Source organism: Ptychodera flava, chromosome 14 (genome assembly GCF_041260155.1).
Source record: "Ptychodera flava strain L36383 chromosome 14, AS_Pfla_20210202, whole genome shotgun sequence".
NCBI lineage: Eukaryota > Metazoa > Hemichordata > Enteropneusta > Ptychoderidae > Ptychodera > Ptychodera flava.
Window position 1 is genome coordinate 28,407,662 of NC_091941.1, and position 27,706 is coordinate 28,435,367.

At 41.1% G+C, this 27,706-nt stretch overlaps 2 protein-coding genes across 2 annotated transcripts; one reads left to right on the forward strand and one right to left on the reverse strand.

Moving 5' to 3' along the window:
* Nucleotides 1-37: 37 nt before the first annotated feature.
* LOC139150037 (N-acetylgalactosaminyltransferase 7-like) lies at nucleotides 38-15,327 on the forward strand. The gene is made up of 10 exons (XM_070722185.1): nucleotides 38-1,169; nucleotides 6,192-6,601; nucleotides 8,368-8,534; nucleotides 9,289-9,505; nucleotides 10,219-10,389; nucleotides 10,739-10,856; nucleotides 11,348-11,467; nucleotides 11,804-12,022; nucleotides 12,614-12,841; nucleotides 13,899-15,327. Exons 1-10 carry the CDS (start codon nucleotides 1,008-1,010, stop codon nucleotides 14,028-14,030), a joined length of 1,944 nt encoding a protein of 647 aa, XP_070578286.1. The 5' UTR covers nucleotides 38-1,007; the 3' UTR covers nucleotides 14,031-15,327.
* A 7,763-nt stretch (nucleotides 15,328-23,090) lies between these two features.
* On the reverse strand, nucleotides 23,091-27,698 carry LOC139150039 (proton-coupled folate transporter-like). The gene is made up of 6 exons (XM_070722186.1): nucleotides 26,377-27,698; nucleotides 25,648-25,902; nucleotides 24,966-25,049; nucleotides 24,162-24,318; nucleotides 23,897-23,946; nucleotides 23,091-23,289 (listed from the first exon to the last, which is right to left on the reverse strand). Exons 1-6 carry the CDS (start codon nucleotides 27,221-27,223, stop codon nucleotides 23,195-23,197), a joined length of 1,488 nt encoding a protein of 495 aa, XP_070578287.1. The 5' UTR covers nucleotides 27,224-27,698; the 3' UTR covers nucleotides 23,091-23,194.
* Nucleotides 27,699-27,706: the final 8 nt, after the last annotated feature.

The following is a 27,706-nucleotide window of genomic DNA, read 5'->3' on the forward strand; positions in this document are numbered from 1 at the left end:
TTTATGATGACCCATTCAAGGCGTCGATTTCATAATCACTGAAAACTTTGACACGTTGCGGTCAGAGGTCGATAGCAACTAAGTAACATATGTCAAGTGAAGCTGTAAGCTCATTTTTGGTGACGATTTCAAAATTACTGTTGCAGCTCTCTGTTTTATCCGTCTTCCAACGGGGAGAAGGCCATGTCCAGGTTGCATGCCGTAACCATTGCCCACGACCCCGCAAAGCGGCAAGGAGGCTTGTTCAAGGGCACCAACGCCTTGCTCTCGTCTTGAAGTCGTCACGCTCTCATTGTGAGTCCGCTACCGACTCTGGCCACACCCGGGTCTCGAACTCGCCATCATTCGATCACCAGCCTAGTACCCTATAGGCCTACCCACTGATTTATGATAGACCAACGTGTACGTATTTTGCCGCAGTTTAATACACTGAATTTAATTAGTCTATTACGGATTTTAAAACTACGAGAATTACCTTCTTAAGATGCACATTTTTTTAAAATTTAATTTACGATATATTTTCGTTGCACATAGTTCAAGTTTACATGCTTGTTAGCCTATGTAGCCTGATTCTATAAAACGTTTCCCTGCCACCAAGAGCTTGAAGAGAAAATTCGAAAGCGACTGCCGCAGTTGAAATATTTCGGCTTCTTTGATACAAAAACTGGTCTGCAGTGGCTGAATTTAATGCAGGGCGATGCAGAAGTAAGGACTCAACAACATAACAATCTCTAGCTGGTTGATGCAAAAGGTGAAACAAGGTCACACGGCTCAGACAGCCGATCGTGCGTGATGAACGAGGGCAAAGGTTAGAATGAGAGGTCAAGGAAGTCATTGACATGCGCAGACGTCTCGCGTAATTCAGAAATGATTTTACGGGCTTGCAGCATGCATATGCAGCAACAGCCTCCTCTGGCACTCGGCTGCAACATTACACGGAAATGATGCGAGTTGAGTGCAGGGCGTGACAGAGAGTGGCAGTGCTGGTGGCTGCAAACATTGCAGTGATGCGACTGAGGGCAAAATTTTTCGTCAAAACTGTGTCCGTCATTATATTGTTGTGCTTCGGTACGATAGCGCTGTTCATAAGACTGGACACGCTGAACGAAGGCAATATCAGCAGAGAAGCGGTTGCCGGGGCACCGTCGTCGAGACGAGCCATAGCAAAGGTAGGTATAGAAAATATGTTTCTGAAATCCAATCATAAACTTCTGGCGGCAGGGGCCAATGATCAAATGATTTATCCGTATATGTTGCCTGTTGCTCCCGAGGGCGTGGTAATTGATTGAGAACATATAATAATTGATAAGTGAACATTCATAACACATGAGTGTCGTAATTGACAATGTTACAAGTTTACTGATCAAAGGCAGGCTCGCTTCTCTCTTCATAAAACGTGCTTTTATAAGTTGTCTATTAAGGCTTGCCTTTCACTTGATCGTCTAGCCCTTTTAGTTGAGATCATTTGGTATGGAAAAAATGTTTAATACGTAAGCTTACATCACTACCCGAATGAACACTGCAAAACACCAGAGCACAGATGCAGCCGTCGTTAACAGCCCGGTAGTCTTTTGCTTTGGAATGCCGATACAGTAGACCTATATCGCGACCTGGTACCTCTCTCACTGTCAGCATGTGGGTGGATGGGATGGGGCGAAAAAAGTGCAAACTTTCCGACATCTGTACATAGCCACTTTATTTGTTCCTTCGATTACATTTGCCCAGAACGTGAGGTGTCCACCAATCAGTTTGTATGGCAGTTCCCTTTCAGCTAGGCCTGAACGACTTATACTCGTTGCGACAACCGTACCAATCTCGGCTAGGACCTCAGGGGAGTTGCGAAAACATAAACGCTTCAACCATGCAAACCTGGAAGTGAAATACTAAAATACAAGCTTTAAAATGCTAGTATCAAAGGAAAATCTCGGGATTTTTTGCATTGTTTCATCCCCATGACCGCTGTTGATAACCAGTCATGGTACTAAACAATTATACGGAAGAACTATAGACTTTGCGCAATGCCTTTACGTCCCTAATCACTTTATTGATTGGCTGTGAGTTACTGATTATATTGGCGATTGAAGGCAAGTGGTGATCTATTCCACCTTTTTTCATTCCGTCGGGCGTAACTCTAAAAAGTCGCGGATTTCTAGCTACTATGTTTGCCAATGACTTATCAAGCCTTTGTTGACCTGGCAGGTATGAGATGGCTGTCCGAAAAGCGGCTTTACACTTTTCAGATATGGTGAATTATTACATACTAGTATAAGACTGATAAGATCTATACTTTGAACGTTTTAAAAACACACAGCGGACTTCCCTATTAGCATGAACCCTATATACTGTCAGTAGACTCTCGTAGTGATATTTCATTTAAAGGTACTTCACGCCTTGAAAATGAAAGACATACTTTTGCTCAAACTTTCCTTCAGCAACTCTATTTCAAAATCAAGAATAAAAACCGGGTTCACCGTGCAAATTTTGTACTAGGTAAACGATTGAAATTCAAAATGGCCGCCATCTCTGGTATCTCTAAGGAAAAAAAATAAAATTCCCGATTTTTCACAAGAGTAAGCAAGTGAAAAGTTTATTTTAATCCATAAACCTCAAAATGATCTCACACAAGTGGTAGGTCAAAGTCTGAATATCTGTCCCCGAGGCGCATTCGACTTAGAATCTCGGAAACACCCCCCCCCCCCCCCACGAACAACTTACGATGGCTGTTGTTCAAGGCACGGCAGTCTTTCGTCGCTGCCCTAGATTCTGGCACCAGCATGTTATGTGCTTTTGCTCGATTTTTTTGAATTGATGCTCTTTCCAGAATTTCGTTGGCAGCTTGCATGTGCTGCAGTAAATCGTTTATATATTCACATTCCCTGACATAAAAAGTTCATCGTTAAACTTTATAGGTCACAACTTAGTAAATATTAGTATTTGACGCTGATCGTCTTTCTTTCTTAATTTTCACGGCTGTTTCATTTTATTCAACGTTCAGGAGATTTTTTCCAGCAAAGTACTGTCAGTTTCGATGAATATGATCCTATATTTGTCACAGGCTCTTTAAATCTTTCTAAATATCTCAACTTTTTCGGTGGCCGTTTTGAATATAAAATAATAACAAACTCGGAGGGACAGAGGACTTCTCCAATTCATTTTGAATTTTTCCAGTCAAATCTTTCAACGTGATTCTTTCTTTTTGAAATTAGCCGCGGTGAATCGTCCCGGTAAAGTTCCCTCTCAGCCATACTTCATTTTTGGTTCGTATACTGAAAACGGGAAAGACTTTGCCGACAAACGCCGTCGATCTGTCGTATAATGCAGAATTTTTAGGCGATATATACCGGAAGTTCCGGTAAAGTTCACTGGCAATCCACCACATTGTCGTTAGATAGGTGATCTTCAGTGTCAGTTTTTACCAAACGACCATAAAATGATAACGAGACAGCTCCGATGAACTTGTTTTAATGATATACGCGTGACCCACAGACAGACGTGACACACAAATCACTGTTCAACACGAGATTTCGTAGGCGAGCTATATCGTAACGGTGCAGGGTGCTGTTCGATTTTAAAGGAATGAATTGACCTTTTGACCCAAAGAAATGGACCGAGCAATATTAGATGTTCAACTTGCTAGATGCTATATATCATACGGATCGACGTCAATGTCTACATCGGGACCATTTGGGAAATTGCGTCTGGCTTAGGGAAGTTAAGCTTTAGCCTTTTGTGGTGATATGTCTTTTAAGCAATGCAGGCTATATAGCTCATTACGTGTCCATCACATCCTGGCCCTTGTCATCGGTATTCAAAGAACACAATCGAAAATGCAATTTTAGGATAATTGATGGGTCTAAACAGTGATTAGTTCGCAAAATTAAAAGGAGAAAAGAAAAAAAAATGATATGCAATTGTCATGTCTGTGCAACTTGCTTGATATGATAAAAACAAGGAAAAAAACAAAGTTGTAAATTTCTTTTGCTTGCTATCATGTGCAATATTTTCTTGCGAAATCTTGCGAAATGTGCACTGATAATCCGTATAATTAGATCATGAAAAATAAAAATAAATATAACAGCACTGATGACAGGGCTCGAAATAATGCTTGCCTGCCTGTCCCGGACAGGTACTTTGAGGGAGACTGTTCAATCTGGTTGTCAACCTTCCAAAAGAGGTGTTATACAAAATAATTTTTAATTTCTTTGGACTGCTTGTCTCAACAGTGGACAGTTGGTTGAAAAGGTGTTCCAAGCCTTGGACGAGGTGTAATTATTGGAGTAATCAAAGTTTAATCACACCGCCTCACATTTTACATGTTCCAATCTCCCCCATCCTATACCACTCTGTCTCCCCCATCCTATACCACTCTGTCTCCCCCATCCTATACCACTCTGTCTCCCCCATCCTATACCACTCTGTCTCCCCATCCTATACCACTCTGTCTCCCCCATCCTATACCACTCTGTCTCCCCCATCCTATACCACTCTGTCTCCCTCCTATAACCCTTTCTGTGCTACTTCCTACTTTCTCTCATTCCCTTCTCCTTTCTTTCCACTCAAACTTCGTCCTTTCCTTTTCGCAATAGGAAGTGACATGGCGACATCGTGACCACTCATATTTCCCATCTATCAACAGAGCCAACAGATGACATCGCACAGCATGATTGAAATGCTGCAGGTGAAGTCGGGTCGCATGTCCCACTTTCACCATATGAACTCAGATGTGTAGACATATATTTCACGGACAGTTAAAAGAAATATGTGATGATGTTTAGGGGACAACGGGAGTACTTGTCATGATTATGGGCCACGGGAGGGTTATTCTCCACAGCATATAGTAGTGTCTATTAGGTCGTTTTGATTTCAGCAAAACGAATGTGAAATTATAGATAAAAAGTATTCGACTGTGACAATGTCTACAATCTGGCAATTACGAACTTCAAGATAAGGAATTGGACGACAAAACCGAAAGGAAAAATTACATGTACTAAAATACAGCTAAGTCTCTTTCTGTGGAACGATATAAGAAACCTCGCTGATACTTTTTACTTGTTTCTCGGTCGTAAACACAATATAGTTATGTTGTCATGGTCCCGGTTCCCGAATGTGAACTTAAAAGTACGATCGTGGACCATGCCTAACATAAAGTGTGTAAGGTTATGACGAAACTGCTAATACTTTTACATAATTATCGGAAAGCAGACCCCCCCTCGTCAATGTTGAGTGCACGGAAGGTTATGTACTGAAACTGTTTACTCAACCTCGGACCTTGGGCAATAGAGGCAGGGCGGGGTTCGTGGTTCAACAAATTCACTTCTACGAGATGCTGCAAAATATATCTTGGTGCGCTTACCAGCTTTAATCCCGACTTGATTGTTCTGACAAAGGAGATTGATAAACTGAAAATTGTTTGATAACGTTTTGATATGCAAAAGTTACTCCATGACCCAATATAGCGCCATCGGCAAGTCGGTGCAATATTGCCCCCGATTGTATAGAATAATACAAAAAGGAAGATTTTTTCCATTGAAAGGTTGACTGTACTTTTCTAGCAAATTTCTGCCTAAAATTTCCCCTTTTTGATCACCCTGAGCGGACTTCTGCGCCAGGTCACTCAAAATGAGACAAAGTGGGAGTACGAAGCCCTGGGAACATAAATGGTGACCCCAGTCTGTGAAATAAAGATTACTGGAAAAAGTTGGGTTAAGGTCTGAAATATAAAAAATCGTCACAGCAACCGTGGCTTGCATAAAATATGCAGTTAATATGGAAAACCGATGCCCTCTAACATCTGAATGGACATAGGCAGACAGAAACGAACGTGCAACTATTTTTGTTCCCCCAGGGGTGGCGACAGAACGCGGACCGTGTTCCCGCACTTGTGCAAACGCAATGCACCATTTCATCCTCCCGGGCACTATGTTGTTCTGGGCGACCGTAAATCTGGAATCAATAAAGGGTTTGGACTCAAATAATTTATTACGTTTGAGGAGGTGAATTACACAACACTTAATGAGTTTATATTGGCATTCCTTTATCAGCTACCGCCAAGACGATAACATATTAGTTAGTATTACTTAATGGGTCGAGGTAATATATATAGAGATACATGTTGGGTGTAATAATACTACACATTCGGGTAACACTGCGTAATAATTATCTTTCTTTTTTTTTCATTTGATCATCACCAGTCTAACAAGTCACACAACAAAGAGAAGGGCACACCCATCGTCCTTGGCCTGGTTCATGTGAACGGCGTCGAAGTCAACCTTGAGAGATACAGAAAGGAACACGGCATAGATGAGCAGATTGCCAAACACAGAAACAATGACAGGAACTTTCGTCAGTCTTCGCAAGACTCGGAACACGGCCACGGGCCGAAGAGGAAGATCCAACCGGCTGTCTTAAAAGACACCCGGGGAAATTTTGAGGTCCGGAACCGACCGAACTCTTCTGGGCCGGGGGAATACGGTGTCGCTGTAAAACTAGATCCCGATGAACAGGAGGCATATGATAGAAGTATTAAAGAGTATGGTTTCAATGTTGTGATAAGTGATAAAATATCACTCGACAGATCTGTACCAGATATTAGGCATAGAGAGTAAGTGATTTAGTTTCATCTTCTCATTTGGCGTTTTCCATAACATCTCACCAACCATGGCGGCCAGAGAAACGGTCTGATTGTATTGATTCCAAACATGCAATACGTAGGTTTCAAATATTTTGTAATATATCCCCATATCCCAATTCGTCATGTGTTTTTACAGCTGTAACACAGCCTACAACACAGAAAGACCAACAACAATTAAACCCATCGGATGCAGTTAAGACCCGATTTTGTGAGCTAAAACGATTTTCACATGGTCCCAACTTTGACCCTGATCATAGTTAATTGATGATATCTGAGCGACATCCCCGGGTCCACAGTGCTTTCCAAAGATTCGCGTCACTGCAAACACCGTCGATTGACTCTGTCGATGCGTCCTGAGACCAGAATTTCATTTATGAGAAGTAACGGAAGGGCCGGGCCTGGCAACTTATGCGACTGCTCGTTCACCATTCTATCAGAACTGAACGGAATGCGTTGAAGGAAAAAAAAAAAATCCGATGGTAAAATTTAACCGCGCGTGAAGGTTCGCGTAATGAATCGCAGAGATTCGTCCAAAAGCATGCAGTAGAATTCTTTTCCAAGATAAATAGGCACATACTTCGTCCAACCACGCATCAAAGTGATCACATCACAGCGATGTCGCAGATTGTCTCCTCTATAGGAATATAGGGCGTATGAATTGGTCACAGAGCATGTAATACTTCCAAAGACCACACTCCGTCTAGCCATTACAATCAGAGTACAACGAAGACCTGCATTGTGGTTAATGATCGCAGAGAGAACCGGAATCACGATAATTTAATGTCAGCTTGGCTTCTGGACATCTCTTTTCGCTTGTTTTAGTTTCTTTTATTGACTGGCTAGAAGGTAGTGCGTTTGCTTTTGTGTTAATGCCAAACCATTAAATATACACGAATAATAAAAAACAAGAACATGAAAAACAGTATCGATCAAAGTTACTACTGGAACAGTCCGATAATACTGCCTTGCCTGCTCCCCTGGTTCCTATGGATACATATTATTATGCTCTACTAACCGATTACAATGCAGTTTACACAGTGCGTTTCTATCGTCGAATCTGATAAAGGTGCACATTCCAAAGCTTGGTATTTCACTCCACGTGTAACACGATTGGAACTAATTTGGGATAATTGGATGGTGAAGTAATGTCGATTCAATCTACAAATAGTATCTCATCTGCTTTTCTTTTTATATGGCACACTTGTTTTTATGAGTTATTTGCGATATTGCCACATTCAGCTTCATGGCACCTAATACTTTTGAGAAATTTGCAAAATATGAAAATCCGATTATCCCAAATTAGTTCCAATGGTGTTGTGTAAATATTTTGTGTTGACGAAGTTGGCATTGTCTTCGGGTTTACAGTCAGATTTTCACAGTTTGTGAAATTCCCAAATGTTGCATGCCTCTGCCATACCGAAGGTTTGATATATGCCCGATTTTAAAACAACATGAAAGAAATATCTGTGAAATCTCATTTAATTCTAATCACAGTCCAAATCAAGGCAGACTGTGCAAAATTTATGGTTAATCGAAGATTATCGATTTGTCGGCAGTCAGAGATTTAAAAATGATTTATCAAGCATCAGAATGATAATTTGATCCTGATTTGGCAGTGGAAATATTGCGATCGATTCAGCATACTAATATCATACTCTTAGGAACTAAAGATAGCAAATGAATGTCATGTCAACCACAAGAATTCACTCTTCACACGTTTAATGATATCTTATTAGGTGTGCATTCTGGCACTATCCCGAAGATCTTCCCAAAGCCAGCGTCATTATCGTCTTCCATAACGAGGGATGGACGACTTTACTGCGGACAGTGCACAGTGTATTCAACACTTCCCCGCCTAAACAGTTGGCCGAAGTGGTGATGGTTGACGACTACAGCGATAAAGGCAAGTGACAGCATCTTTCTCAGCTATACCATTTTAACATAGTCGTGAAGAGCCCTGGCCAGTGGATTGTTTGTTTCCTAAACAATACCAAGTGCCGACTCTTAATCGCTAAAATTTAAATCATTAATATGCCAAGTACTAGGTTAGTCTCTAAGGTTGCGCAGGCTTGAAGTTTTCACGGGTATACTGGCAAGTTAGAAGTTTTAACACGATTATTTGTTTGTTTTTTGTTTGTTTGTTTGTTTAAATAAAAAGATGACGCTTCTTTTGCTCGTGCAGTGAAAATTACATTGTTTTTGAAATCAAAACGTCACATTCATTATAACCACACTTGATAATGACATTTCCCAAATAATTTCTCTCCCGCCGTACAATTCATTAATGCAAAAACATTCATACCGACATACAGACAGTAAGCATACATGTGCACATAAGAAAGAAATACAAGAGCAAAAGATACAATACTAATTTGTTCGAAAAAAATGTTCACTATAATTGCCCATAGATCCTCGAGAAAAACGTTTTTTCTCGAGGGTCTATGAATTGCCCAAGTAAACTGAAGGGTGTAGAAACCAGATCCTTGGAAACACGCTTGAGCCTTGAGGCTTTCCATTAAGTATTCCGACGAGACATCGCGCGTGGTATGGCAACTACATTGGGAAAGAGAAATTACCAAATTTCATAGAAATGTTGTTTGCGTTTTAGCATAGAAATTGTTTGTATGGTTTTAGTAATGGTTCATTTTGTTTCACAGGGCACTTGGGTTCTCGTCTAGACAAATACTTGCTTGAGCCGAGGTTTGAGGGCAAGATCAAAATGGTGCGTAACGACAAACGGGAAGGCTTGATTCGCTCCAGGAGCATAGGTGCCGAGCACGCGTCTCATGGGGGCGCGCTGGTGTTCCTGGATGCTCACTGTGAATGCAACATAAACTGGTTACCGCCGCTGCTAACGAGGATAGCTTTAAACAGGCAAGTATTTCGATTGCATGTGAAAAATAAGTTAATGAAATAAATTTAATTTGTTCAATTATTGTAATGATTGAGTCAATAAAAGCCAGTTTCGATGGTAAAAAATGTAACAACAGGGTTACAAAAATTGAAAGTTACCCTTTTCAAAGCAACAATTTTCCCATTTGATTATGACAATAGAAAACGGGTTCGGGTATTGTCGTTGTTGTATTTGTTTACATTCAAGGAGGAAGCAAGTGAAAAGTTAGCACTGCTTTAAGGATAGCAGGATGCAAACAGGACAGAAAGTTACGTGAAAGTATATATTGCTTGATGTATTTATATTAACTAACTAAAACTGTAGCTAGACAATTTGACTGTCTATACAGTTAGCCCCATCTAAGTGTTCACCATTTTGAAACAGCAACAAAAAACAACGTAAAGTTCTTTACTGTAAAGAGAGTAGACAATAAAACATTTGCAGATAGGTATACAAAGACAACCAAATTCAACATAAACAAAGGTAGATATGTATCTGAGTCTACCCTACGATATGCTGAAGAGAATGGCGCATTTCTTGCAACCTTGGGTTTTGGAGGGAGTCGTTTGTGTATTGTAGTTTCGTTTTAAGTATGTATGCAATGTATACAAGTAGTTTATTTTACGAGCTTGGATCTTCGTTAGTTATTCTCCCCAATGTTTGCGATAATCGGGTCTCCACTTTATTACTACAGAACTACAGTTGCGTGTCCCACCGTGGACTCTATCGATTCCGATACGTTCGCCTACGGACCCCAGCTTGATGGTATCTGCCGTGGCGCTTTTGACTGGGAACTATACTACAAGCGGATACCCATCGGCGAGGTGGAAACTAAACGACGGAAGCATGAAAGCGAGCCCTACCCGTGAGTAAACTCAACGGAATAACTTAAGAAAGATATGACGTCCTTCCCCCATATTTATAACTGTTTTACTGATTTCATAGCTTTTACTTCCACGTTGCCCTGTGTTGACAGTTATGTTTATTTTACTTTACTCTTTTTATGCCCTGGTATTTCTGTTTTTAAATCGCTGAGATTCAATTAAGAGCCGGAAAGCAAGCTTTTTGAAAACTGAAAACCCCGCAAACCGAACATAAACTCCTTGTCTCATGTTTCAGCAAAATAAACGAACACAAACGGCGGTGGATTGAGGTCAACGACCACCGAGGCATATGAACCACTGGTAACGGTCTTCTAATTTTTTTTTGTCCAGGTCACCAGTTATGGCAGGCGGGTTGTTTGCCATCGATAGATCGTATTTCTTTGAACTGGGAGGATACGATCCCGGACTCAAGATTTGGGGAGCTGAGCAGTACGAATTGTCTTTCAAGGTTTACAATTCAGTTACTTCAAAGCTTGTCCAAATTTTTTTGTGAAATGACTTATTCGCTTTTACTGAGATAAAAACTGTTAAATAGAAGAAACATGTTGTGATGAGCTTGGTTGAAGTGGTAATGGGATCGGTAGCGGTAATGATGATGTTATTAATGATGATGATGATGATGATGATGATGATGATGATGATGATGACGACCACTATGATTATAATGATCTTGAGACTGAATACTTTGTGTTGATTATGATGACAACGACAGTGTTGTTGTTGTTGTTGATGAAGATGATGATGATGATGATGATGATGATGATGATGATGATAATGATGATTTATAATAAAATGACGACGACCATGATCACGATAATGATTCAAATTTTCTTGAAAACGAAGTCGAAAAGTAACGAACATATAATGATGAGTTTTGCTTCTGCCACATGTAAAGCGTCCTTATGAAGCATGGAATCTCCATCAATTATCTATATCTAGATCTGGATGTGCGGAGGAACCCTGGAGTTCGTACCCTGCTCTCGAGTAGCTCACATATACAGGAAGTTAGTACCGTACACGTATCCAGACACTGGAGGATCATTTTCCGTGGTGCACCAGGTAAAATTATGCCAGTTTTCAAGCAGGCGGGGTGGTCAGATTCAAGCCAGCTGCTCCAATTCTGTTTGATAGTTTTGTAAAACTCTGCGTAAATGTGCATTTGTCTCTTATATTCGAGAGTAATAAGATTTATTCATGTTGTTATGAGTGGCGAGTGTTTTAGATCACAAGGCCACTTCTGACAGTCTGTATTCCATGAGGATTGAACATAACGGCTAACCTTTGGTGGCTTTGAAATGCGAACCCGTCATCGTGTACTTGTCTAGGACGGCGTCTGGTTTCCTTCAGTACTAGTGTCGTAATTCCACTCTCCCTAATTTGCCCATTTTCCCGCAGAACCATATGAGAGTGGTTGAAGTGTGGATGGATGAGTACAAGAAATACTTTTACGCAAATCAGCCGTCACTGATCGGAAAACCATACGGGGATATCAGCCAGCAAATTGAATTTCGTCGGAAAAATTGCCCCAGGAGCTTCAAGTGGTTTCTTGAAGAGGTGGCGTACGACTTGCTACCAAATTATCCTCTACCGTCAGCAAACAAATACTGGGGAGAGGTGAGTCCAGGGCGCGCAATGGTATTCTCCAAATGAAATTGCGAAGCTTTTACAGTAAAAGATAGGTGGAGGCTTTGCGCTTTACAGCTAAAACAGAACATTACCATTCCATACGTGATGTGCGAGAGATACTGCATCAAAGCAAAGCGCCGACAACGCTAGGGAATATATGCTGCCATCTGCCGGCTTTTTGTCCTATGCCATTGCTGTCGGAAAAAGGGTTAACGTCTGCTTTTACAAAACATGTTCATTGGGTGTGGATATCAACAATCACATAGAAAAGAGTAATAAATCTGGGGAGTTTTCGAATGATGTGAAAGTTGCATTAACTTCAATGACCATGATGATGATGATGATGATGATGTTGATGATGATGATGATGATGATGGTGATGATGATGATTGAACGCTCCCTGCTAATGTTATTTACATGTAAAGTTGTCTGAATAGTATATCTCGAGGCGTCATGCATTTGCTTGTTTACGAGTATGTAGAGGAAAGCTTTAAATTTCTTTTCATCGTTGTCCGTACATGTTTTCTGTCGCCTATTGTACAGTGTTATTTGTTTATTTACTATTCCATCAACTCATAGATCAGAGCGGTGGACACAGAGATTTGCCTGGATACCCTGGGACAAATAGAGAATGGACGAGTTGGCGTCAGTGGTTGTCACGGCATGGGTGGAAACCAGCTCTTCAGGATAAACGAGGTCGGCGAATTCAGGATTTTAGACATGTGTCTGTTCGTCTTCAGCAAAACCTTGATACTGAATAAGTGCGCCAAGGGGAAGGGAATACACCAGACTTGGGACTACATCCGGGTAAGTAGCTTTGTGCGTGTTTTTGAAAATCAGAATTTTTCTCCTAGGTGCACTGTGCTTTGTCGCTCTTGGAACTCTTTGAATGGGATGGCAAGCCTCCGTACTGTAAGGTTTTTTGACAGTGTTGTTCACATATGACATTACACATTGACCGTAGGAAAAGCCTCATTTAAGGGAACCGTCATTATTTAAGGCCTGGGGGTCGGGGGAATTCAATTCGAAACTTCGAAATTTCGAGTAACACCCCCGCCAACCATGGGATTTGAGTAATCCCCCTTAAACGCAGAAATTTTGAGTGACCCAACTTGGAAAAGTTAAATATCAATACATGTAGGCCCCTATGTGTATAATTTACGGATACTGCAATAGTAAAGACATTTCAAATCCTGGTTTACCCTGCTAGATTATCATCAGTTGCCTCATGACGGCAGAAAAAAAAGGCGAAACCAACATAGTGAAAGTCAAAGTCACAACAAAATGTAGATAAAAAAGCTCCCCCTATGACCAGTATGAGTATTCGACCATATTGTATTTTTTAAATTGGATGGGTTACCAGGGTAGTAGTAGTTGTGCTGGTAGTGGACATAGGAACAGCAGTATAATACAACTATAATAGTATAATATATTACTGTGTGTGTCTAAATACGCTGTAGGGACACTCAGCTACAATAAGGTTTAGAAAAAAGGCAAACTTTAAACGCCATTAGCTTGACCGATTGCAACCATTACCGATAAGTAGTGTTACAAGTTTATACGCACCATATAAATAGCCCTGTCAGTCACATACCGGATTCCATTTTCACAAATCAAACCATGTCATCTTAGGCAATGGCTTGAAAACCCATGGAACTGGTATTACTCTGTTGAAATTAATGGTTGCACGTGATGAAAACTGTATCGTTGCTGGTCATCCAATATTATTGTCTTGACAGCGTTGATTATAGCAATACACTGTTTTCAATTTTAGGAAGAGGCGCGACATGTATGTTTGTTCTTGTTTACTTATTGCTTTAGCACAAGGCAAAAGTTTGATTGAAATTCTCCATTATTTTTTCAGGAAAAGCAGATGATTGTTGAGGTACCGCTTGATGCTTGCCTGACCTACAAAAGTGAAAGCCAGACTGTTTCTGTAGAACGATGTGATGAAACCAAGGCATCTCAAAAATGGGAGATTAATCATATAAATTGAGGGGATGGGGAGAAGGAGAGAGGAGGGCGGATGTGGGAAATATTCACGAAGCCAGTAAAACAGTGAGCAGAGCTAGCATTATCGGATGTTCCGTGCGAACAGCATGCCCAGATAGATAGTTCAATGCCGTTGGTATAATAAACGTATAGTCTGCCTGGATTTTTCAACGTCCGTACTTCATTGTGCCGGCTAGGGCATTATCCAACTCCCAACATATCCTCAAACAGAATCTGAGTGATTTCATCTCAGTGTGTTGGGAATTTACGACGCGGTTCTGCTACTTGACTTATAGGTCTTCATCACCGCGACTGCCCGACAACAGTTGTGTAAACGACGAACGTTTATGCCCACTAGGGAAATAAACATCTTCGACGCGGTTACGACCTTACTTGTGTTCCGTTCCATAAATCAGTTCACGCAGCGGCATAAATCGTAGAGAGTACATTGATTACAGAATTTATTAACAGCGCTGCGCACCTTTGATGATGTCCATGACCATTAAGGTAGAATGCGCCCCGGGGACAGATATTCTTTCAACTTTTTTTTTTACTCTACTGCTCTGATCTATCACTTGTAAGAACTCATGTTGAAGCTCTTTGCATAACTAAATTGTCATCTTCTTATGATTATGAAACTCGAAAATTTTATTTTTCCCCGCAGAGTTAGCACAGAGATGGCAGCCATTTTGAATTTCAAATATTGGTAAATTTCAGGAAATTTCTTTCACTAGGCCTAGTACCAAAATTTGCACGGTGACCCCTGATTTTTATAAATGATTTTAACAAAGCATGGTTGAAAGTATTCCCTAAGAAAGTTTGAGCAAGTCTTTCAATTACGTAGCGCGTACTACCTTAAACCAAAATTAACTTTTTGTGTGTGTCTGAAGTTTTGTCGTTTCAGTCTAGTGCTTTACCCTGCAGCTGGCACGAACAAAGCTGAGTCAGGTCTGCCATTATGGATCATTGTTATGACATTTTGGTTTGACTTGAGGACTGTTTTCCTATAACAATTTGGAATCTTCAACAATAAATCTTAGAATCTACAATCATTTGATCCATTTGTGACTGTCGTCATCTTGCCTCAAAGGGTTAAAGGAAAATATCGTGACGCTAAACAGTCAGACCTTGTTAAGCATTGAAATGTTCCCTTTACGTTTTGGAATTTGTGTTTTGTGAAGAAGAAATTTGATAGATATGTTCCCTTAAATTTTGACGTGCAATTCTTGAATGTTCATTTCGGCCGCGGTAACCTCTGTAAAGGCTTTGCAATAAAACAAATAGATTATTTTTGTATGTCACATACCTTGTCAGTTTGTTTTCTTTATAGTTTTCGTTCTGTAGTAAGATGTACATCAATTTCGAATAGTGTTTCCGATCAGTAGCTTTTGTCATAATGTAAATAACACAGGCTGTCCACAGTGTTACTATAACTGTAGATATACACAAATTCCGCTGTCGTGTGGGTTGTTTATTGTCGTCAAGAGTGTGACTGACATGAGTTGATGTACGCACGGAAAACATTACTTTAGTTGTGGAAGTGTTCAGCAGGTAAACCCACCATCTTTCTTTCCCCTCGGGATGACACAAAGCCCTCTTTGCTGTAGCTTTTTGGGGTGTACGTGCTATATCCTGGTATATTGTTGGCGTATAAATTAACGCAATAGCTTACCGCTGAGGGCGACTTGCATTTCAATGAAAGCCGGTTGCTCTTTCACTGAGCTCTTGCAAGCACCCAAGGGTGCCAATGCGCTATAGCAAGGAGTCGCGTTTGTCTGTGAGTGTGTATAGGAAATTTATCTCGTTTACTAATAATTTAACATGTATCATGGCGTATCTTACCAAATTTCATACAGACGAGTATCTTTCTCTATAGATACTCTCATTGTATTCCGGAATAATCATACGAATGTGTTATTACACATCGGGTTTTACATTTCGGGGTAACTTTAAAAATGTATGTTCGGGTAATACACGTGACCAATTTTTTTTTATGTGTGCATCCATAAATAAACGACTGACGGTGAAAAAGCATGTATACCACAATTATGGATCGCAGCTGTAAGTGAATGAAATAGCAAGGAAGATCAATTGGTCAGAAAACTATGAACTAAAAGTTCACAGTAAGGTGGTTTTCTTTTTCATTTTACGACATTCCGCCTGCGAATTCATCAGAAACAGAAGACGAAGGTCGTTGAGGCTAGGATAGAGTTTCACTGAGCGCGAGCAAGGTGACCCCACTGGAGCTTGAGTTTGTAGTTTCCAATACAGTGTGACGGATGTCGTTTGGCACACCTTAAGTTAACAGTGACAAGTCTTGTCTCTACCTGCTGTCAGGCCACGAAGACACTGACCTTTTCCAATGTCATATCTTGAGCCATTTGTGATGTTTTAGTGTTGCTCTGCTGTTCGTTCTATGAACAAATTTGTCTGGCAAATTTTGAACTGACTGATAGTTGAGCTATCGTCTACTAGCTGTTGTCGACTTCAAGAAAATGTAGGGCATGAGAAATGCATTTCCCGCCATGTTGTCGTGTTCGCACACCATAGATAAATGGGCAGAAAGAGTAGGAGCAGTAACACAGGTTAACTTGAGGTTCCGTTTAAGGTATTGTAATCACAGTCACCTGTGGTCGGTCTATTCCGATCGGCGTCTATGCCCCATAGACGTGTGTAAATATGCCTGAGAAGTAGGAGGGGGGGGGGGGTCAGTGTGTTTTTGAATTAAAGCACAGGTTCATAATTGGATGAAATAATCATACAAGCCACGAATTTCATCATTCAGTTGCAGTTTTCAGCGCGTCCTTCGGGTACCTAACTGTAAGATATCAGACATATATATCAGGGATATCTGGATGTTTGCAAAATGAAATTCTGATTTTGCAAAGTATTCATTATGAAATTTGCAATTTAAACAAAAAGCATATCACAAACCTGATCCTTTACTATTTTTTCAATGAAAACTCATTATAAGAAAGCAGCATGCACTAATATTTCATAATACATTGATACAGTGACATATTTTACAAAGAGAGAAATGCACAGATATTTAAAGTTTTCATTGATACAACTATTTTCCTTCCTGCGATAGGTTTCCATGGAAAAGTTGTTTTTTTTCACGAGTAAAATGATAATAAACAAAAAAACCCAGTTTTTTATCATTATAAGCTGTGCTTTTGTTGTTCAACGATGAAAGAAAAAGTTCCCTCAGATACTGTGCACAGTGCAGATCAGATTTGGCTACAACTAAATAAAACTAGCTCTCCAGGGCTTCTCAGGAGATGTAATTGAAACAAAGCCAAAAAGCCCCATTTTTCTTTGCTCTTCTCGTGATTCTACTTTGTTATTACCACTGGTAGTGATAGTTTCCTTTGTAAAGTTTCTGAATCTGTCATCCCATGGCTAGGGTAACAGGGAAACCAAAGGTAGGAATGTTTATATTCGACACATTGGCATCTAGTTCAACGATAACTATTAAAGTATACGGTTTCAGAGAACTGAAATAGTCAATAGTCACTGAAAATAAACGTTTTATACCCAAATCATCACGAAAATACGGACTTAACCTGGTCTTGTCTTAGTTCTCCTTCACGGAGAGTAGCTGTAATTTATGCCAATACAACTTCTTCGTTTATTTTGTTCTGTAATATCAACCGCAGTGTCTTGTACTCTCTTTCCCGAAAAATAGTTAAGAAACTGACCCGTCCCCTAGTGAGGCGAATAACAACCGAGGAGAACAGCAAATAACAAGCACAGGCGGAAACGTCGCCACCTCTGCATCTGATTTTAGTCAAATCGCATGTGGACTGGGTGTCACAGATCATAAGACACTCTAGATTTTTAAATTTTGCGGAACAGAAGAGCCATCATCGTGACGTCATGACCTGCGCGGATCAGTATATGTAGTGTCGTCACGGTCCCTCCACCGTGGTAGTGTGCATGTAACTGCAATGTTGCCTTGGTTGTACCCCTGCAAGGTAGACTTGGTTCAAGTCTGTGATTTGTGAATGTTTGAGTGGAGTGAACGCAATGATTTGTATTTTGCTTTCATGTGAAACGCGCGCGTGAGTGGACGCGATGAGTAGGGTGAACGCGATGAGTGGAGTGAACGCTATACAGCGGAGTTTCACCCGGCAGAAACTAACTCACTACTGCGCAGACTCAAACGTGACGCATTCAATCGCTGGGAAAACCTGGCGCGAGCCGCCAATTCCGGATAGGTTTGTACGAAATAGGAGAGACACAAGAGAAACTATTATAAATGATTTTATTGTTTTTAAATTCACCGACTTGAACCAAGTCTACCTGCAAGGTTGTAACTCAGCACTCCGTCTATTGTCGTGCAACACACTAGAGATTGTTTGGCCGATGATGCATTCAGTTTGTATTGATGACTGGTACAAAACGCGGGCGAATATCAAAGCACGACAGCCTTTTGTACGTCGGTACAATCAAGTGACAAAGCAGTCTTGAATATATGAGATCAACATTCTTAACTTTCAATTTATCCTCGGTTGGATCAAGCACTAGGCCAAACTCCAAAATTCAGCTGACAAGCCAGACACTCAGTAGTGTTGAACTTGTCATTGATATTAACTATTTTATTCATTTAACAAACATATATATTATATATGTTTGTTGAATAAATAAGCTTTAAGCTTGCTTTGAACAAAATATTATTTTAATGAACAACACGATGGAATCCGATTATCCGTCTTTTCCCTTGGAGGGAAACATGTTGTTGTAAGAATCTACGCATTTCATCGTTTCTCTCGTTAGGGAAAGTTTGACGTCATTACGAGGTGTACAATGTACTGCAGCAAGGATATTAACTTTTTCAATCCACTTACCAATAGAGAAAAAATCCAACAAAGATCTCTTTCAGGTTTTGATTTATGGAAGTGGAGCTATTTTCTAATCTTTGGTATATAATCGAGGTCGTTTCTTGCCGTTTCCATGGAGTTTGCGATCGACAATACCACCCATGTACTGTTGGTCAATTGTTTACATTGTTGTCGTCAATTGGATCTTCTTCGGTCATCCGTGTCCTTGCGGCCTGCCCCTGACCACAGAGTGAGAACGTCAGACAGTAGCCACAAATTGTGGTAGTGTTCAGAGAGCAAATAGGGTCGGCAAAGCGCGCTGTGACGACTTTTTCCCTCCGTGGTAAAAATTTAGGCTGCGTAAACTAGTTGACGAGTAATTCCCGAAAAGATGTCGGACGACGAATCCGAGGTGGAGACGAGAACGCAAAGCGAGGGAAACTGTTTTATGGGATGCATGAACGTCTCGAACGACCGTCGCCACGTGTCCGCCGCCTGCGGATGCCGTCGCAACCGTGCCTCGGCTGTCATTCTCGGTGTGTTCGGGTGGTTTCTGAATACCGTCACCCTAGGGGCAGATTGCTACAAATATTACACCGTGGCGATGATGAACGACTATGGCATCTTCGTTTCGAAGAGTAACAACGTGAACACCATGATTTTTGCGTTCTGCATCGTGGGAGGAGTCCTCTACATGATCGGGTTCGTATTAATGATCGTACAATGGCGACACTGTCGTCACCGTCAAGTTTCCGACGCCGCCAACCTACCGCCGTCGACGAAGACCACCGACGGCATCGTCTACACATTCAGAATCATCGTCAATTTTCTCTCCGTGTTGTTGGAAGAGCTGCCGATATGTATCATTTACTGGATGTACATCGTACCGTGCACCTTATACTGGACGGACTGGATTCACCTTGGCGCCATCGCGGTGACGCCGTTCTGCCTGATAGTCAAGATCATTCTGTGCCTTTTCTTGGTCAGCTGTGCCTGTAGCAACCCCGCGCAGCCAAAAGAGGCCAAAAAGGTGAAGAAGGACAACAAGAAGAACCCGAAAATTCGAATAGAGATGGACGAAGACGAAGAAGAGGTCGTCAAGTATGACGAGACAGCGTATTATAAGTGTTCTGCTATGTCTCTTGGCTGTGTCGGGTTTTTCTACCTCTGTGTTGTCACTGTCGTCTGTTCTCTCGGTATCATGGTTCTGAGAACCGTCATCCCGAACTACGTTGCCGCAGATTGGCTGTACGTGACTGACCGCCCCGAAGAGGACTACCGCCTGCACATCTACACCTCCACCGACTTCAACGGGTCGTACATTTACACCGATATCCCCCCGCAGCCGTTCCGTGGCGACACGGAGAGCAGCCCTTCTACCGTTCCCATTTTCGACGTCAGGGCCATAACACCAAACATGACAGACGTGGAACAGGAGGTAATCGTTCCCTGCCAAGATCTGGTCGCTGTGGCTGAACTTGGAGCGACCCCTTTCGCTTGTCTACCGGGCAGTTGCTCCGTCAGGGTAATCTTTGGTTATCGACAAAATCAAGAACGGGCTCTCGTGTACGACTACGAAGAAGTCAATAGCTGGAGGTGCACTTCTAGCGTGCACCAGAACTTGAGCCAAAGTCAGAAGGTGAAGGATTATAGATACACGGCCAAGAATATCATGAAAATAGATTTTATGAAATCTTCGTGGTCGGGTTGTCTCGACCCAGAGCACGATACGACGCTGATAGCCTGAATTGTCAACAGAATGCTCAACATTTTAACTGCAAAAGTTGAATTGATTCGGTTGGAGATTCTGGACAGCATAAAACCACGATCCATCAAAATCTGATGAAGTGTCTGCGTGTTTTCGGGAACGGAATTCGACAACTGTTGGTTTACATCGATCATACTGGCAAGGAACATCCAACTTCCAGTCGTTGACAGGTGATATTCCATCGGAGACTTTATTGGGGAACAGAGACCATATCTGATCATCTTTGTCAGGTCTCCATATACCTGTATGAATGTATTGTCGACGGTCACTTTCACGTTTTTGTCACATTTTGTTCAGATTTTGCAGTATTATTTACCCTTATCAATGCAAACACGTAACCTTAGTGAAGGCTTTGCCTAATCCATGGTCCGTCCGTTTTGATTACAAATGATTGTGAAGTCAAGTTTACATTTTCACTGCATTGCACTCGGACGGAAAAGATCGCCGGTATGCATAATTCTTCGACGTGTTGTATATTTCAGCAACCAAAATGCGATACAATAAATCCTGCAGTATGAAATAGGACACTTTCCGGCAAGAGTTTATTCACTTTTACGACTGTTTTTCTTGATTTCGGGATCCTTTCCGCAGATTCCCTGGGTCACATTAAGAAAGGCAAACACATTTAACCCTATACCCGATAACATTGTAACACGTCTATTCAATATATTTCATTATATCATATCAGTATATTGAAGTTGCAAATGCAGCGATCTGATTGGTCGAGACGTGAGAAGAACCGTGGTATATTCGCCATATAATGTACCATGGTTAGTACACGCGCCAGTTTTCAGCAACAGCAAAAGTTCTTTTTCGACGTTCCATACCAGATTTCAATGTACTGTTTTGATATAATAGCAATAAATCACACCCAGCGACGGTATACTACTCACTTTTGACCAGTTCACTGCACTCGTGCATATATGTCGTGAACTGGTCAAAATTTCGTGGTATACCGTCGCTGGGTGTGCTTTATTGCTTAAATCATTCATGCGTGCACTACGTTCCGTGTTATATCATAGCTTTGTCAAAACCAGTGAATTTTGTGACGTTATACCCCTAGATTATCACTGATACTGTATCCGATTGTCCAGTATTGTGGCCCTAGATGTTCTCTACATCTACAAATTCACTGGCATTGCCGAAACTATAACATGGCATCGCCAAAAGTATAACAGCAATAATGTACCAACTCTCGGCCCACTACGGGCAGGGGAAGGGTACATTATTGATGAAGTAAAGGTCTCCAGTTTAGTTTATTTGTTCGACTTCGTTTTTCACTAACCGTTGCTTTATTGCCATCAAAGACATGCGTCGTTTTCAATAGACAGAATGGACAGTCTGTTGACATGTTGAGGTACGCACTTCTTCACAATAGCATTGTCTTCACGATCTTTCCTTCGCCTTTGGCTGGAGGAGAAAACATTTTTTGTGCTTCGGAGCCGTCCTTGTTCTCGCATTAGTAAAACAATTTGAAAATTGCTTTTTACCACTGAACCAGAGATTGCTTCCATTGAATTTGAAATCTAGTGTGTACATTGTCCTTTTTAACAAATATTATGATCGCGTCAAGCCTAGCTATAGTGTTATCGTAAGGCAAGGGAAATATAATCACTTCCGAATCTTTCCTGCTCACGGAGTCTTCAAAACGACAGAAACTACCACCTAACCAGTGTTGAGGGCGCAAAACGTATCATAGAATTGATGCAGCCATTTGGTGTTACTTTGCTAAACTCACGTCCTTTGTTTCCTGAAAGACTGTTTTAAACATAGTTAAAGTTCGATACGCTTCTGTTCAGCTAATCAGAATAAATAAAAGGGAATCACAGAGGAGGGCAATTCAAGAAAAAGAGACACTTTCACTCACCGTCACATTATTAAATACGACAGCCAATGTTATGTAGGAGAAATAATCTACATTGATGCAGACAGTACACCGACATTTTGAGCAAATATTCGCGGTCAATGCGGAAATACTGAATTCTGAGTTTAAACTTTGAAGGTGGATTGGGAGTGAGACATCCTCAACGTGAGAATGTCTATAGAACTACATCAGAGGGAGGCGGGGATCGTCGGAACTGCGCTCAAAGGTCGCACGGGACCCATACGACCAATGTAGACTCTGTATCCAAAGATACGTATACGATTGATCGATTGATGAAAGTTAAAACATGTTTTTCATAATGTACAAGTAAAATGTATTTGTTGCTATTATATTGATGTGATGCATCTAGATATCGTGCATGAAATTAATTGTTTGTAAATAAGAAAGTCGCACAGGCGCAGTTCAGACGACCCTATTCCTTTAAATACCTTTAGAGAGAAAAATAGCACTTCTCTCGCATCTCTTGTCTCCGTGAGTTTTTATCGCCGTGTCACGGTAATGGCGCACTCAAATTTTTAACGTTATCACTGGTTCAGCAGTCTGGCATGCGCAGAATCACATGAAGCAAAGACAAATGAGCCAACGAGATTAGAAGAAATGTCAATGCACATATATTTGAAAAAAACTCTGATGAGAATAAGCAGATTAAAACCAGATACATTTGCGAGGAACAATTTATTTTTATTAAGTTATTAATCGATTCCGTTTTGCGTCACGTGGTTTCCAGTCATGTCGATTTCCTCGGAGTGATCTCCTGTTGTCAAATCTTCCAACTCAGAAGCAGCGACTAGAAATAAAAAAAAAAAGAATAGATATTTTTCACTGGAGCTATTTTTATTGACAAGAAATGGCATGTTGCAATAATAAAGCTAGTAAATAAATCCGAGAAAGTAAGAACTAAATAGCGAGATATTGAGAGACTGCGCGACCTTTGACTGTAGACGGAGATAATTATCTACAAACCACAGATACAAAGAAATAAGACGCAAGGCTGGATATTCAGATATGACATGATGACCCGGACTTCCTCAATTTAACAAGAGGAAACTCATAGATCTTTCGATGTTCCCTTTTCTAAACCGAGAAACTTAAGCAAAACTCCAGGTCGTCTACTACATTGTAGCAATGTGGTTTATCCTTGTCTCTTAATGTGTGCGGGAGGGAAGTTTGAGTCGTATTTGTATTTCCCGTCTTTTATAGTGGTTTTCCTCTGTTTCAGAACTGCAGCCATGATTTGAGTTCTGATGGTAGACGGAACAGTGTCTACCACAGTATCATACATGGCTTGCGTGCATCGATGTATCTTAAAAGCAATAAAACAAGAGCCTATCTATAACTAAAATTTACAACAGCGTTATATCAATTACTTCATACACGTGCTCATTCATTCTTACTTTGAGTGTATTTATACGCAGTTCCTCTTCGCATATCCATACCAACTATCCTATTTATGCATTAAAGAAAAAAGGCGAAGTCAGTATCACAAATTTATTGTGAACGACAGGAGTTTCGGTTATATTCATGGCATTGCCGACGATTGTAATCTTCGTTGAACAAGGAGTAAATGCCCAGAGCTGGGATCCGCAGTTTGCAACCATGCCATAAAAAACATCAGTCTCGAATATTTGTGACTTTTATCATTCGATTATCCGTACTTACTGTAATAATAAGACAGGAATAAATATCACTATTGCCATGACAACGAAGCTGAATCCAGGACTGAAGGAAAGCGTGACTGGGTAGAGATTGTTGAACAGCATAGATCCGCACATTCCGAATAGTGGTTCCAGGGATGCTGTGATCGCGAACATGGCTCCTATCGTGGAAAAATATCCAATGAATGACGTATTTAATATTTCGGTACCTGTACTCAGTTTTATCTTCACATTGGTTTTTTACACACCATAGTTATCATACTATAGGCCTAATAATTACTGCATATTATTATACTCATTCAGGTTATAGTACGTCGTTGGATTACCAATGAACATTTGTCACCGAAATGTGCATGTCCAGTGTTGGTTACTGTCGGCATCTACGCTCTAAACAGCTGATGCATGAAATTCGTGAGACAATTAATTCTTTTTGTGTTTCACTCTTAACCATTGCGTAAGTCTAACTGTATCAAATTTTCTCTTAATAATGTACCAAAAGTTTTACTGTAGCTATCCAAAAAGAAAGACAGATGATCTGTTAAATAATACCGATGAGGGCGATTCTCAGTATGTTCTGTATTACTATGCTGCGATCTCAAATATGCCTTCACGAACATAACTAATAATAATGTTGAAACTCGTCACCCGAACAGAACCAATTAGACCAGAATTAACTATTATCTCACTGCGTCTGGTGCTTTGTTGAATGCTGTAATTTATGAGATGAAAAAAATTGAAATTGCTATAATTTTCCCATTATCAACTATGCAAGAAGCATATTTATCAATGTTGTCGCACATGTCCTTACCGAGCTCATTATGGTCGACCAATTTTGAACGTAGGGACGGCAGGATAACGATGGGCATCGGAGCAACAAGGCTGGTTAGAGATGCTGGACAATTGGGTAAGAAAGAAAAGTAAAAATATTATGTGACACAGTCCGACAATGCCGGAATATGGCGGAATGTTCGGTGCTGAGATATAGGGACGTTACGAAGGTTGCTGAATAACGGAAACCGCGGTGGCAAGAATGAAAACTAATATTATAATGTTATCATAATCAGACTTTTATGGTACTGTTGTCTGAGGTAGACGAAGATGACGTTTATGTAAACGAAAAATGCAGATATGCTTGTGAAAAAGTACAGCTGTGACAAATTCGAGTTTGCGGAAAGAAATTTCCTATGTGAGATTTCTAAAATGCAGCACTATTTTTTGAAAATAGCTGCTCAATGCGTATATTATCAACTTGAACGATAAAAGCTGTCAAAATCAACTTGTATAGATACCCAAACACTGCATTAGATGTCGTCGCCCATTCGCAAGATGAAGTCGTTCGCCCGTAAAAACTTCCCTTGTATCCGTGATTTATGTTCTCTCAGCATCATGTTTCTATTGCTTATCGACACTTATAAAAGAGCAACTTCATTCGTTGTGCACATTTGGTATTAAAGAAATGGGAAAGTGTTGAAGACATAGGAAACCCTTACCACAGAACATCATCCAAGTTGTCGACGCCAATGAGATGAGAGTGAAGCCAATGGATGCAAACAGGAAACCAATTTGAGCCACGGTTACATCGTGCAGGCGCGTCTTGGGAGTCGTGCACCTGACATAGATCGGGAAGACGACCAGTAGAGCCAATGACTGGAGAACGTTGCCGAATGCCAGGTACGCGCCTAGTATCGATGCAGGCCAGTGAAGTGGTCTGTGCTGTGTGTACAGGACAATCAAATCCATCTGTCCTGGAAACATGAAGTGAAACTTTCATTATTAGCGGCAGATTTCAAGTCTATATTCCTAAATTGTAATAGACTGTATGGTCGTGTCTTGGAGCTCCATTCATTCACTCATTAGTGTTGGCTTACTCGTCACAACTGTCGTTACACTCTGCCGAGGTATGAACAATCGTCGTTAACATAAATGTGTGTCTTGTCCAATGCTAATCAATAGTGGCGAGGCCGACATTATAACATCAGAAAAAATATGTCAACTGTCACGATTCATATTCGCTTTCCACGTCACGTGATCGAAAGTAATGGCAAGACTTCGCCTGCATCCACGATATTCCGTGGTCTCTAAAAATAATTGGCTTGCCAATGTAAATCACCCTGGGAATTTTTGTTAGCAAGAGGAAGCAAAACAACACGAACAAAACAAAGTGTGATTGAAAAAAAAATGTACACGGTATTAAGACTGCATATGATTTATAGACCTACCTGCTATACAGAGCATTACCAGGAAATTGATGACGATGAGGATAAGGAGATGTTTACGTTTATTGTCTTCTCGCTTCCGAAAAGTTACAACCACGGCTCTTTTGGCGTTGCTAAGGCGACACAACCCTGCGCAAAGGCGTCTCTTTGTTTCGTTGGAAACCGCCGAGTTCTCCAGGTCGTCGTTTTTACGGCGGAGTGACTCTTTCACTCGAATCGCAACGTACAGAATCAATAAAAAATGCAAAGACAGACACGTGACATAGACGGCAGTGAAGCCGATCTTGACCTTCAGAATACCACCTGTTAACAGTCCAATGGTACCGCCCACAAATATCATCGCGTGTAGGATACCAATCCGTTTAGTCCTTTGCTCTTCGTCCGTGATGTCCGAAATGTAACTGACCGACATGACGTTGAACGTTCCGAACCCGCCTGCGCATCCCAAAAGAAAACCGGCCACCAGGATCAGCTGATACGGCAAATGCATGTACAGCGAACTGACAACAAGAACCGTCAATCCCAACGTAGCTCCGAATGACGGTATCAGCATGGGAAGTTTCCTACCAATTATGTCACTCCAGGAACTGATGAATAAAGCGCTGACCATCCCTGGTATAGCCATGCTGGCCGTGAAGTAAAACACCCAATGTGAAGAAACCGTCTGTACGTGGTCCTCGGCCACGGGAAATGTGTTCAAATTCTGACATATGGTCTGGTTGTAGAGACTGTTGCATACTTTCTGTATCAGCAGCTGCTGTGTGGCTGGACCTTGCATGAAAATCGCCCATGTGAACAACAAACAGGCGGGCTCGACGGTCACCAAGTGCAAATATTTTAAAACACCCATCGCGAAATAAAACTCATGGGCACCGGGCCAATTCGATGTATATAGTTCTGCAGGTACGTTGTCCTACATATATAGCCCTATTGAAAGTTCAAAGGTTTTCATCACTGGTGTACAGTAGGTTTAAAAGTACCGCGAGACACGTATACCTTGTTCTGTGGTAAAATCAGCTTTGCCGATGCCGTCTGTTTGAACAAACCGGTATTACCGAAACCGGAAGACGATATAACTGGTTAACTGATCTCTCACTGCTCTATGGTCATCCGTGTGTGCGAGGACCTCCAGGTCACCTGCCAGGTGAGCAGATAGAGACTGGAAAAATAAAGGTGTATTGCACATACCAAGTCCACTGTTATAATTATGTAACCGGTTGAAACAATAATGGCCCTCAACGGTGTTTAACCTTTCACCTAAATCCAAAGTGGGCAGACTGTCTCTAGCGCCAACACGTCATCGAAGGGTAGCGTGTCCACATGATCATGATGA

Bases quoted from the DNA above. Each gene is read 5' to 3' on its own strand.
- LOC139150039 (XM_070722186.1), bottom strand. From the start codon at position 27,223: ATGGGTGTTTTAAAATATTTGCACTTGGTGACCGTCGAGCCCGCCTGT. The intron at 25,903-26,376 runs GTAGGTCTATAA...TCATGTTTCCAG, and splicing joins GGTAATGCTCTGTATAGCAG to GACAGATGGATTTGATTGTC. The intron at 24,319-24,965 runs GTAAGGACATGT...TTTCCACGATAG, and splicing joins GGTCGACCATAATGAGCTCG to GAGCCATGTTCGCGATCACA.
- LOC139150037 (XM_070722185.1), top strand. From the start codon at position 1,008: ATGCGACTGAGGGCAAAATTTTTCGTCAAAACTGTGTCCGTCATTATA. The intron at 1,170-6,191 runs GTAGGTATAGAA...GATCATCACCAG, and splicing joins CGAGACGAGCCATAGCAAAG to TCTAACAAGTCACACAACAA. The intron at 11,468-11,803 runs GTAAAATTATGC...ATTTTCCCGCAG, and splicing joins CATTTTCCGTGGTGCACCAG to AACCATATGAGAGTGGTTGA.